The sequence below is a fragment of the Stylophora pistillata genome, chromosome 4 (genome assembly GCF_964205215.1).
Source record: "Stylophora pistillata chromosome 4, jaStyPist1.2, whole genome shotgun sequence".
In the NCBI taxonomy this organism is placed as follows: domain Eukaryota; kingdom Metazoa; phylum Cnidaria; class Anthozoa; order Scleractinia; family Pocilloporidae; genus Stylophora; species Stylophora pistillata.
This window is the reverse complement of record NC_142522.1, coordinates 33186643-33199046: the sequence shown is the minus strand read 5'-3', so window position 1 is coordinate 33199046 and position 12404 is coordinate 33186643. Positions and strand designations below refer to the sequence as shown.

The window sequence follows — 12404 nt, the reverse complement described above, 5'->3', positions numbered from 1 at the left end:
TCTTACAGACTTGAAAACTATCTGTCTGCTCTATATATCTGCTGCAACTGCCATAAATTGATAATTTCACTTCCATTAATAAGGAAATAATATACCTAAAATACAACTAAAGGTTGCGTTGCTCAACTTCCCCGGTCGACAAATCGAAAGTTTAATTCAACGTCTAATTAATCCATTCGAATGAACAGACAATTTTGCAGTGGCAGTTTTCCCTTACTCTGACTAATATAACGCTTTTTAAAACACACTATAACAAATGTGTTTGTCGGAGGTCGTAGGTGAAGAACTAAAGACACACAAGATCTCCTTACCACGAGAAACGCGTGAATCGTCATCGACTTCTAAGTTCGGCGACAAGTCGTTTACATCTGCCGTCACTTCGCTAACATCGCTGGATGGTGTATCTTCATACGGCTCCAATCCTATACCACATTTGGAGCAGAAGATGTCGTCTCTGTCAGAATAAGTCTTGTTACATTTAGGACATCTCATAGTTTGCGTCTCACGACAAGTTTGAGACATTATATAAGCATAAAATATGAAATAAGCTGCATATCTACGTCTCCGTGCCTGTTCTTGGAAAGACGGAAGTACATTCCTGGAAACTACAGGGAATAACTGAAAGACCCTGGGAACGGGACTGTCAAACTTTTTACCCACCCAACCCTATCTGTCATAAAAAACGCATCATTTCTGGTCTTTGTAGAAATTCTTTATTCCTCTCAGACAGACGATTTACAGAAAACCTTTTTTTGTTGAATTTGAGTTGAAAATCTGAATGAAAAAGCATTTTGAGGTAAAAATATTCATATTGACCAAAGAAAAGCTTGGTTCTAAAGTCAACCCCAGCGTCAGGGTAACCTTTTGTCCTCCTTTATCAACACGGGTGAAAAAAAAACAGCTTCTAGTATTATTAAAAAAGGCCGGAACCTCACAGCAGAAATAAAAAAATCTTTATTCATTATGTCAGAGTTTTGGAGGGAATTTGATGAGACGCCTCTGACTTACTTTGTTAGTCATTGTTTGTAGACTGTATTTCTTTAAAAATGACATTTACTTGAGATATGTTTTCCTTCTATTTCATTCAACTGGGTGATCTGTAATCGCGAGGTGTGTAAGTCTTCCAACATATTATCTTTACTACTAAAGTCATTTTATTCCTTTTTTCCATTTTTTTAAATTCTCCATAATTTAGATAACCATTTGATCTCAATACAGTCAAACCTAACTGTAACGATCACCCTTAGCAAATGGCTTGTTCGGGCCCGGACCCGCAGTGGGAGGACCTCACGCTCCCCAGTGAGACTGGACTTATGACGGGGTCACCCCACTGAGGACATTTTTTGTTGCGTTACTATTATGGTATATAAAACATGTGCTTTTCGCTTGAAGTTATTTTTAGTAGTCTGAACAAAATATTTTAGTAGTCGGAACAAAACATTTGAGTAGTCTGAACAGAACATGGCTATAGCAACCGTTTTTGTTTTTGTTTCTGTCTTTGTTTTTGTTTTGTTTTTTAGCGGCACGAATTTACAAGCTATGTTATAACTATAATGGAAACTGAAGATGTCATGAATGAAACGTCGCCGCGAAATGTAAATGTAAATAACAGATTTTGTCTTTAAATTAATCAAATTTCAGAATTTTTAACACAATGCGAAATGTAAATAACAGATTTTCTTCCGTGTGAATTTTATCATCTTCTGTGCTGTTAAGCGCGTTCGAAATCCCGCATGTTGTAGATGATTTCTCCATCATCTCCTCATGAAATTCTTCTCGAGTCCGTTTCACTTTGGATTGCTGCACAATTTCTCCACCTTTAGCCGCTGAATTTATCCCCTGATAGCTTTCCCATGAAGAATAAATAAAAGAGTAACTGCTTTGACTTGTTTTGACAACATCCGCAACTGGCCAATCAGAAACAGTTGTTCCCACGGCTAAGTAAAACGATCTGACAGAAATCAGCTTGAGGCTTTGCTTCCCAACATTGCATTTTATCCTGTCTTCTTCTGCCCCGAAAATGCGAAAACCACTCCAGAAGTGTTTGATCCAATATAGGATACTTCGAACACAGCTCGTTTTGCTGACATTTTAAGCTCACCATTCGTCTCAGATCAGTTAACAACTCGCGTGGACCTCTTTACAATATTTCAACAAAAGTTTTGGTCTCGGTTTCTAGACAGGATCGGCTTATAGGCAAATGATTGCAGTATTCAACATATGCGTGAATTCGAAGTCGGAGTCCACTTATGGCTTATTTTTCATAAAAATCCAACAGCTTCTGAAAGCTAAAAGTTTAGGGTCTCGGCTAATTTAATCCACCTCTCTCGCCTTTTCATAGCCTCTGGCCTTTGATCGTCCTCGAGCATGAGAATCTCGTGGAGCGAAATATTATTTGTTCGAGTCAGCGGTATTCGAACAAGCCTAAACTACACATCGAAACGACATTTCATCGATTTTATTTTTTGCTTAAAAGATCGTAAGCAATAGATTCCAAGTCCACTTAACTTCTTTGATAAGCTTGGACTAACTCACCATGACATCACAAATAGTTAGGTACCAGTACTCTTCAACACGGCCAAAGAGATACCGGAAGCCTAAATCCGCCACAATTTCGGACTTTTGTCATCACGTAAAATAACAAAGAAGCACCAGAATCACCCACAAATCTTACCAAACACCTTCTTTATGGTTCTACTTTTATGATTTGATGCTAAAAAAAAAAGGCGTCACAGGGACTTTAACAGGAAAAGAAGCCACTCACTTAAAAATTATTTCAAATTGTTTACACTGACAAAGAAAGCAGACTTAAAATTCCCGAAGGCTGGATCGTCTCATAAAAAGCCAGTCAATAACAAATCGAACCGGAGGGAATTTATTCAGAGAAAAGCGTGATTTATTCCACATATACTCGTGTCTTCAGCTTGGACATAATGTCTTCGATTTTACTTTATTTTCTGCTACTCACATTGTTGACCAGCTCAGAACTCTCTGGTAACAAGCTGCCCTTCCCGCCCACATTACTATGCTGTAGGCTGACCCTTAAACTTGTAAATTTTAACATTGAAGTAACACTTAGATAAAAGATTAAACTGCAAAACGCACATCTGACTCTGCTCTAAAACCGATTGGTTTGCTTCTTCATACATTTCATACATATCGCACATAGCTGTTGCTATTAAACATCTAAATGAGGCAATCTCCTAATATTCCATGCATTACCAATGTGCCGTTGTTTGGCTTACATCGAGGTGGCCCTTCACTGAATTCAAAGCCCTTGTTGTTAGTAATTTTTATCCCAATGTGTTCGCAAGCATACCCACTTATACATTGTCCAATCTGAAGTGTGGCACCGATGAAAAAGCTTCGACAAATGAAACGACGACATCACCAGATAAAATAAATCCAAATCCGGGACAGAAGTCTGGATAGAACGTACCATTATATTCTTCACGGGTTACCTTCCATTTACCCCGTCTCAGAACCCAAGGGCTCCTATAATGACAGCCTGCGTAAAGATTTTCTTTCGGTGTAGTGGGGTCTCTCAAGAAGGAGATAACTCTCGGAACATTTACGAACACGTCATCGTCTGTCTTTAAAAGAAATGCGAACTTGCAATACTTGGATGCCCACTCGAAGCCCATTTGAATCTTGAAGGTCTGATTCCAGTAATGATCATAGTAGTTTGCTCGCACAAGGTCTCCATGCACTTTATCTTCCTTTGACAATGCCACAGACTCAGCTTGTATTCTGCTCTGACCGACAAGAAAAACTGTCGTCCATCGCGACAAAGAGTCTCTATCGAAGGCCCAAGTCTTGCGAATAAGATTTCTTCGTTGCCAGTGTCCGGGAGCTGTTGAAACGAGTATGATAAGATAGTAATATTTGGAACAAGTTCTGTTTGTAGTTAGCGTTGTCTTATGTTTGATTATTAGAGTTTCACCATTTGAGATTAGCGGATGTAATTGGAGGTGCTAATGTGATCCATTGAATTGACGCGTTCAATCCATGATCCCTTTTCGATGTAGATTCAAAGGATAGAGGTCGGGGCCAGGAGAGGAGAGCTGGATAAAAGAAGAGAACGAATTGGATGCCGCATGGGACTGTGCCAATTGCCAAAATAATTAAGAATAAACGAATAATCTCTTTTGAAGTCCCCATAATCATGGCCTGTGAAAGCGCAAAGGTAACAGACGGTGAAAAATATTCCTGCGGCTATTTCACTGAAAAATGAAAAAAGCAAATGATTTTCGAGTGATAAGGTTACCAGGGTTACACACCAACGATAAGCGAAACGTTCGTGGTAATTTAAAAGTGTGCTAATGTAAAGTGCTTAAGAATTAAGATACCTATAGAGGCTGTGCTTGTTTTAGAAGCAAACGAAGGCGCATTTAACAGAGCGTAAGGTGGTTGTTCGTTAAGTATGTCAAGCAAGGGCCAGAGCAATCAACGGTCCAACCCCCCCCCCCCCCTTCTTGTAAAATAGTACGGCTGTTTGCAACTAGGTGAATGATTTTGATCCTTCAGTAATACAACTGTAAGAGGGAAAGAAGCCATCCACTTGATATTTTATTTAAATTGTCTACATTGACAGAGACAACGGAGTTGAAATTGCCACAACATGGATGGTAAGAACAAACAACCAGTCAATAAAAAAGCGGACCTATATGGGAATATGTTTAAAGGAAAAAATAATTTCTTCTATACTCGTGTCCTTGGTTTTTGATTCATGTCCTAGATTTTACTTTCCCCTGTTCACATGTTTGACCAGCGCATAACTCTCTCTGGCAACGACCTGCACATCCTGCCCTCATTAAAATGATTGTAGTATGACTCTTAAACTTGCAAGTTTTAAAATTGAAGTAATACTAAGATACAGAGGATATTACATGGCCGTGCGGGGATACGAATTTTATCTTCGAGTGCTGATCCCTAAGTTATGCTGCAAGTGTTTCCGAACTTACTGTTCTACGAAGGTTTTTAAAAAGATGCTATAAGAGGCGCTATACGTCGGTCAATTACAACATATATGAACTTTTGGAGAAAAGCGACAGACGCCTTTTTTATAACATCAAACATGATGACCATCCATTAAAAAGCCTACTCCCAAGGTACAAAGACTATATTATAAACATTATAAACACTGAACGTTTCAAACATAGCTTTTTTAATAGATTAATTCAGTTTTAAATATAGTCTAGCTGTGTAAACACCCCATATGTATTTCTAATCATTTTTATTCGATTTAATCATTGTAATTTTTCCCATCAATATATATTTTTACTGTAACATCAGATATGTAATTTTATCGGATGGTTTTTTTTTAATAAAGACGAATTTTATTTAGGTATCTCTCACTTGTTCGCTTCGCTCACTCGTTAGAGATGTTTTTAGCACGAGAAGATAAAATTCCTATCCCTAGGCGGCCATGTAATGTTCTGTTTATATCATATATACTGATGAAATTTCCACATAAAACCCAACTTTTTTTATTCATTTTCGAAACAGCAAAATGGTGCAATCAAAGTGGTCACCTATCGCAAAATGCCTATCACAAAAATGTTATGAAACCCGGATATAAGGTTATAAAGGAGAAATAAGACAATAATACTTGTCTTTTCTGTTCCAAAAGTCAAAATGCTAACGAAGAAGAAAAAGTCATGTTAGTAACTATAGCGATACCGATATCCTCATACGTGAAAGATAAAAATAGTATCTTCATCGCACGCGATGAAGATATGATTTTTAAGTAAAAGGAAAAATCTTGGCATTTCATAAGTATCTATATAATAAATCAGGCTAAACTGAACAATGCACATCGGACTCTATTCTAAAAAACAATTCCTCGAGTTGTTTATTTTTTCATGTAGGTTAGGCTTTCTAAATCTTCAAAAATTCGAGTTACAATCCAATTAAACTAAAATGAGATTAACCTTATGAATGTTTTAAGAAACATGTTTGGGGAGTTAAAAGTTACAGCAGGTCAGAGTGCAAGACGTAAGACATTATTACTTAGTAACGAGAAAATTTAAAATGAAAGTTGGTTAAGAATGCGCATATCCAAGGTGTGATTTTTTTGGAAAAGTTTCGACAAATGAAACGACAACATCACCAGATAAAATTAATCCAAATCCGGAGCAGTAGTCTGGACAGAACGTACCATTAGTGGGGCTCTTAAGGAAAAGATATCTCTTGGAACATTCACAAACACGTCATCGTCTGTCTTTAAAAGAAACGCGAACTTGTAATACTTCGATGCCCACTCGAAGCCCATTTGTGTCTGTCTATTTATCGAGAGATATACTAGCTTTAGGCTCATTTGAATTAACTTCATTGTGAGGAAAAAAAGCGACATTCTAGCGATAAAACTATTTTTAGCTCTGATATTTTTTAAAAATTGTTTTGAATTGTCTGTAGTTATGTAATTTTTATTCATGTACATGTAAATGCTGGATTCATTTTTCATCCATGTTTAGACTATAACATTCGTTTGCTAATTTCTTTATATTTCGCCTGAAGGTAGTTCTTTGTTATCGCTAATTTTTACAAAAAATTCTCTATCTAATCAAACGAATTATTAACATGCATTAAGGAAACTCTGTACTAGGGAAAACTTGTATTAGTGAAAACTTAAATCTAAGAAGTCTAAGGCCGCCAAATTTATTGTGAATGCCTAAACGTAATCGAAGCAACTGAAAACAGATAACATGGTAATCGTTTCATAAAACGACCAATCCCCCTGTTCAGATACTTTATGCTATTTCAGTCTTTATCGCTAAGTTTTTTCGTTCATCGTTCTCTTCATGCTACAATCAAACAGGGAACTTCAAATACTACTGGAGGAAAATTCAGATTAGGAGAAAAATCCCACGTAAAGTCTTGGGCCGTTGTAAATAGAACAAAACGGAAAAAAAAAAGTGAAACAAAACACATAGCCGCAGGTTTACGCCGAAGCAGCATCCCTCTTGTCCAGATAGCTGTCCCACAGTTCAACAGAAGTTCGCCATGCGTGGATCACGTGCTTCAGCTTCACGTCAGGTGGTAGTTCTTCCAGTCCAGTAACTGGTTCATGTCCCTTGTTGTCAAGATGCCATTCGATGATGTCTTGCAAGCTAAAGGAAGGGATTACGGCTGAGATCAGTATCACAAATAAACATCCTCATTTAAGCTATGGACCGCACTTCAATCCTTCCCACTTTATGACCCAGACGAGATATTGGAAGAACAAGGGAAGACCTTATCACGCTTTTCAATTCCCCCAACATCCCGAGTTAGTTATTTTAGCGCGGAAATAATAATAATAATAATAATAATAATAATAATAATAATAATAATAATAAAATGCAATCTACAGTCGTTTACATAAATTAACCTCGACATCTAATTAATCTGCTTTCTAACAGGTGACAAAAACACCCGGTGAACAACAAGCAACACCGACTGGCTTTCGAGACAAAATTGCAGTACTCTCAAAAATTCTATATTTCGGAAAGTGTTTAAAGGTAGGAGGGACAAAAACTTAGTACAAAAATTGTTGATTAGTAGTGAGTTGTACAGGGGAGCCGACAAGATTTACTTGAATTCGCGACCATCCTAATGTGTTCCCATCGAAGACCCATCGAAACTGCACGTCATTTTTTGGTTCTACAGCAATTAAAAAATGAGGGGTATAACTTTTGGTCATCTCACTTTCCAACCACCCTCGAGTTTGAATTTGATATCCACAGAGAAAAAAAAAATCTGAGGGCAGCCTAACCAAAACACCTGCTATAAGGTAACCTACATTTTGAATTCCAGGCGCTCAGTTTGTGAAGGTGCGCGATAATACCAACAGAGCGAAAGGAGGAGTGAGGTTTGAGGCATGTCGCGACTAGTTGAAAGACTAAAAAATTTGAATTTTAAGAAAACAATTCTTGTAATTAGAGATCTAGAAATCTTACCTCATGTCTTCTTCACCTGGTACCGCTTCTTCTCTGAGGTTAAGTAAGATTAATTCTAATACCTCGGGCACGAATCGATCCGAGTCAATTTTCCTCATGCTATTGCTAAACTTCATCATCTCTCTCTGTGGCATGACCTGTTTGTAAGTGTCTGCAATCTGTTCGAACGGATCCTGCGTAAAGCACGAAGACGGTTCAGAAATCAAGCAACCAGGAGTTCTATGCTATTCTCAATGAATGATAAACCGAAAATGTATCTCTAATTGTCGCACTAGTTTTACACAATAGCCCTTGGGGAGAAAGAGAAAGAGAGAGAAACGCTATGAGCAACGATTCCTTGAGTAAAGTACCAAAATGAATTCTACTGGGGAACGAGATCGGAGACCAACCCCAGCTTTAGTCTGGGGTTGGTCTCTAATGTATGCGCGCCGAAGTATGGCTGCCACGTTTGATGTTCTGTGAAAATTTTTAATTTTACTCGGATTTCAGTCAATTTTTTATCAGTTTGGTTACACGATGGTCGCACTTTGAACACAGCTCCTGTTTCATTTCAAGCGGCTGGACTGGATCGACCTTCCTTTCACTTTCGAAGACTAAGTTCATTTGGGCTTCGTCGACGACCAATTTCTTCCTGGCACAAACACGGTTACGTTTGCTTCTTATTGCCGTCCCTTGACCTTACTATTTGTCAGGACGTTGAAAGGAATCCTGGCCCACTTACTCATCATTCTACTGGTCGCGCTAACCCGCCTCCTTCTGCTATTTCGCTTGCCGATAAGCCATCAAGTCAAGCCCAAATTGCTACAAAGTTTTACTCCAGAACTGATCTTCTTCGCTTGCGCTCTTCCGGTCCAAGCTATTTGTATCAATCTTCATTATGTCTACTTCAAGCCCTTGGTATTTTTAAGTACCGAGGATGTCGCGCTGGAAAGGCTGATAAAGCTAGGAAACATGCTGTTCATAATATTCTTCCGATTTCTTCTTCACGCCGGGATTGTAGATCATTAAATATTCAACTTGTCACCTCTAATGGTGTCAATCCGTCCGTTTTGAAGCCTCTGAGATCATTGCTGTCATCGAGTCTTTCTTCAAATAATCTTCGCTTTGCAATCTGTAATGCTCGCTCTATCAGGAACAAAGTGGAAACAATCATTGACCATGCTGTTGGCAATGATATCGGTATCTGTATTTTTACTGAAACTTGGTTAAACGATTTAGATTCTGTCTGCATTGCTGATCTTTCTCGTCATGGCTATTTATTCAAGAGTTTTCCACGGCAATCAAATCGATCTGGCGGTGGTACAGGCATTTTATTCCGCGACTCTTTTGATGCCACACTTCTGGACGGGAAGGAACATAATTCTTTTGAATTTTCCGAATGGATTTTGAAGACAACAAATCGCTCTATCCGTATTGTTGCTGTTTACCGCCCTCCCAACTCTTCTGCGTCGGTATTTCTTGATGAGTTTTCGTCGTATCTTGAAAACATTGTCATGTGTCCTGCACCTCTTATTATCGCTGGGGATTTCAACTTTCACATGGATTTGGTGCATAGCAATTGTGCTATAAGATTTAAAGAGTTGCTGGAAACCTTCAGCCTCTCACAACACGTAACGATGTCCACGCATATTTCTGGGCATATTTTGGACCTTATCATCACTCGATCCACCAGTGACTTAATTTTGGGTCCCATTAACGTCACCTTACCCATCTCGGATCATTTTTTTGTTGAGTGTTTTATTCGCTTCCCAAGTTCATCAATCTCTACCAAGTCTGTGTCATATCGCAGGTTAAAGAACATCGACATTGATGCATTTAAATCGGACATCACCTCGTCTGTACTTTGCAGTGACACACACTGGAGCAACCTTGGCGATTTATCCAAGCAGTACTCTTCGACTTTAACAGAAATCCTGGATAAACATGCTCCCATAAAGACAAAAACTCTTGTTACTCGTGCAAAGATCCCTTGGTTTAACGCTGATGTTCTCCAGTTTAAACGTATTCGTCGCAAGGCTGAGCGGAAAGCTCTTAAAAGTGGTCTTTCTTCAGATTGGCTTGCTTATCGTAAAATCTGTAATAGATATTCTGCTCTTCTCAAGTCTACTCGAGCTTCTTATTACTCAGATTTAATTGGTCAGTGCGCTGGTGACTCCGGGAAGTTGTTCAAATTGGTTTCATTCCTTTGTAAGGGTCCTAATGTTAATGATCTACCACCTCATGATGACCCAGTTCTACTTGCGAATAAATTTGGGGAATTCTTTGTTAAAAAAATTGAACTCATCAAAGATTCCATCAGTGATATTGAAGTTAATCCTCCTTATTCTGATACTGCTGCTCCAGCTGTAGAACTTGACAGTTTTTCGCCGTTATCAGTGGAAGATGTTTGCAATATAATCAGTACATCGTCTAATGCCTCATGCTCCCTGGATCCAATCCCTACATGGCTTGTGAAGTCTTGTCTTGACGTCCTTGCGCCCTCCATTACTCGCATGGTAAATTTGTCTATTCGCCACGCCTATGTTCCCGATGATTGGAAAACTGCAATTGTGAAACCTCTATTAAAGAAACCCGGTCTAGAGTTAACTTATAAAAACTTCCGTCCGGTAAGCAATCTAACATTCATCTCTAAGATCGTCGAAAAGGCGGTTCTTTCTCAATTGTTTAAGCACTGTGAATACAATGCTCCTCTGCCGAAGTTACAATCAGGGTTTAGAAGATTTCACTCTACCGAAACTGCCTTGCTTAAGGTTCAAAGTGATATTCTTATGTCAATGGACCATCAGGAAATTACGCTTCTTGTGCTACTGGATCTAAGCGCTGCTTTTGATACAATCGATCATCAGATTCTCCTTAATGTTCTTGAAAGCGATTTTGGAATCATTGGCTCTGCCCATAAATGGTTTGCGTCTTATCTGTCTGGCCGAAAACAACGTGTTCTCATAAACGATCGAACATCAGATGATTTTCATTTGAACTGCGGTGTCCCACAAGGCAGCTGTATGGGTCCTATTTTATTCATATTATACATATCTCGACTATATCACGTGATCGCTAACCATCTCCCCTCTGCTCACGGATATGCCGATGATACACAACTTTATCTGTCGTTTAGACCCAATGACATATCTTCGCAAGACCACGCCATAGCTGCTCTTGAAGCCTGCATTTCGGATGTCCGCTCATGGTTGATTTATAATCGCCTGTTAATTAACGATTCTAAAACCGAATTCTTAGTTGTTGGTTCCCGCCATCAATTATCAAAAATCGCAATTGATTCCATCACAGTCGGTAATTCTACCATTCAGCCTCTCAACAGTGTTCGAAACCTGGGTTCCTGGTTTGACTCCAATATGTCCATGTCCATTCACATTGGTAAGATCTGCAGCAAAGCTTTTCATGGATTGTATAAAATTCGCCAAATTAGGAAATTCCTCAGTCCTGAGTCCACGAAGACTCTTGTTCACGCATTTGTGACTTCGCATTTAGACTATTGCAACTCCCTTTTATTTGGCGTACCCAAGTACCAGACAGAGCGTCTTCAGAAGGTGCTTAACGCCGCTGCTCGACTAATTTTTAGGATTCCCAAGTTTCACCACATCTCGTCCGCCTTATATAATCTTCACTGGCTTCCTGTGGCTTATCGCGTCCATTTTAAGTTGTTACTTTTAATTTATAAAGCTTTAAATAACCAAGGCCCACTATACATAAAAGAATATCTGCAGCCACACAGTGTCAAGGGTCATCAGCTACGTTCCTGCGATCAGGGTCTCCTTAAGGTCCCAAGAACTAACTTTAAGACCTTTGGTGATCGTGCCTTTGCCCGTTCTGGACCTTTTTTGTGGAACGAACTGCCGCTTGAAATTCGAAACAGTCCAAGTGTAACGATTTTTAAGTCAAAGCTTAAGACACATCTATTCAAGCTGGCTTACAGTTTGTTTTGATATTTTGTCGTTTATCATTTTAATATTTGTAGTTAATAATGTTGTAAAGCGCTTTAGAATATTTTATAATTTTAGCGCTTTAGAAATGTAAATTATTATTATTATTATTATTATTAACAGAATCCTGGCCTTTGAAATCTTAAAGTTGTACGCTCATGCACGTTTTGTTTATCCGCATATTTGGCTACTTTTTATGCTTCATTCTCTGTAGGAAACAAATAGCCTCAACTATTCTATTTCGTGAGCATAATATTCATTAGTTCTAAAGTGCAGGGCGCGAATTGCGTCCTTATTAAGTAAGATATGATTATATGATTAATATATTATTGATGTGATATTACCGAGGATAAAGTTCCTTACCTCCCCCCGCCTGATTAAAATCTTTGCTCTCTCCAAGTTCAAAAGCCGCCAGAGGGAGAGAACGTGTCGCAACTGACAACACTGCTGCGCCTAAACAGAAATAGAGCACAAAAACAAGCTGTTCTTAGAGTACAATTAATTACAGCGTTATGTGCTAACA

The 12404-nt window shown here is 38.7% G+C and overlaps 3 protein-coding genes across 9 annotated transcripts in view; all 3 read right to left on the bottom strand.

Moving 5' to 3' along the window:
- LOC111324507 (E3 ubiquitin-protein ligase rnf213-alpha) overlaps positions 1-598 on the bottom strand; it is a 166675-nt gene extending 166077 nt beyond the window's left edge. For 4 of the 5 annotated variants that reach the window (XM_088757409.1, XM_088757408.1, XM_088757407.1 and 1 more), the window contains exon 1: positions 312-598. In XM_088757409.1, coding sequence (XP_088613535.1) covers positions 312-522 — 211 coding nt within the window. In that variant the 5' untranslated portion in view covers positions 523-598. The remainder of the gene's footprint in view (positions 1-311) is intronic. The other variant, XM_022928086.2, reaches the window with a different exon arrangement.
- Positions 599-2670: 2072 nt separating this feature from the next.
- Positions 2671-6274, bottom strand: LOC111324470 (beta-1,3-galactosyltransferase 5-like). Its single transcript, XM_088757995.1, is given in 3 exon segments — positions 2671-3305; positions 3308-3974; positions 6161-6274. Coding segments are annotated over 3 exon segments (900 nt in total). The 3' UTR covers positions 2671-3186.
- The window catches only part of LOC111324506 (E3 ubiquitin-protein ligase rnf213-alpha), an 82290-nt gene continuing 75359 nt past the window's right edge, over positions 5474-12404 (bottom strand). For all 3 annotated transcript variants that reach the window (XM_088757403.1, XM_088757405.1, XM_088757404.1), the window contains 3 exons: positions 12245-12334; positions 7941-8113; positions 5474-7112 (listed from right to left, as the gene is read on the bottom strand). In XM_088757403.1, the coding sequence (XP_088613529.1) occupies positions 6944-7112; positions 7941-8113; positions 12245-12334 (432 nt within the window). In that variant the 3' untranslated portion in view covers positions 5474-6943. The remainder of the gene's footprint in view (positions 7113-7940; positions 8114-12244; positions 12335-12404) is intronic.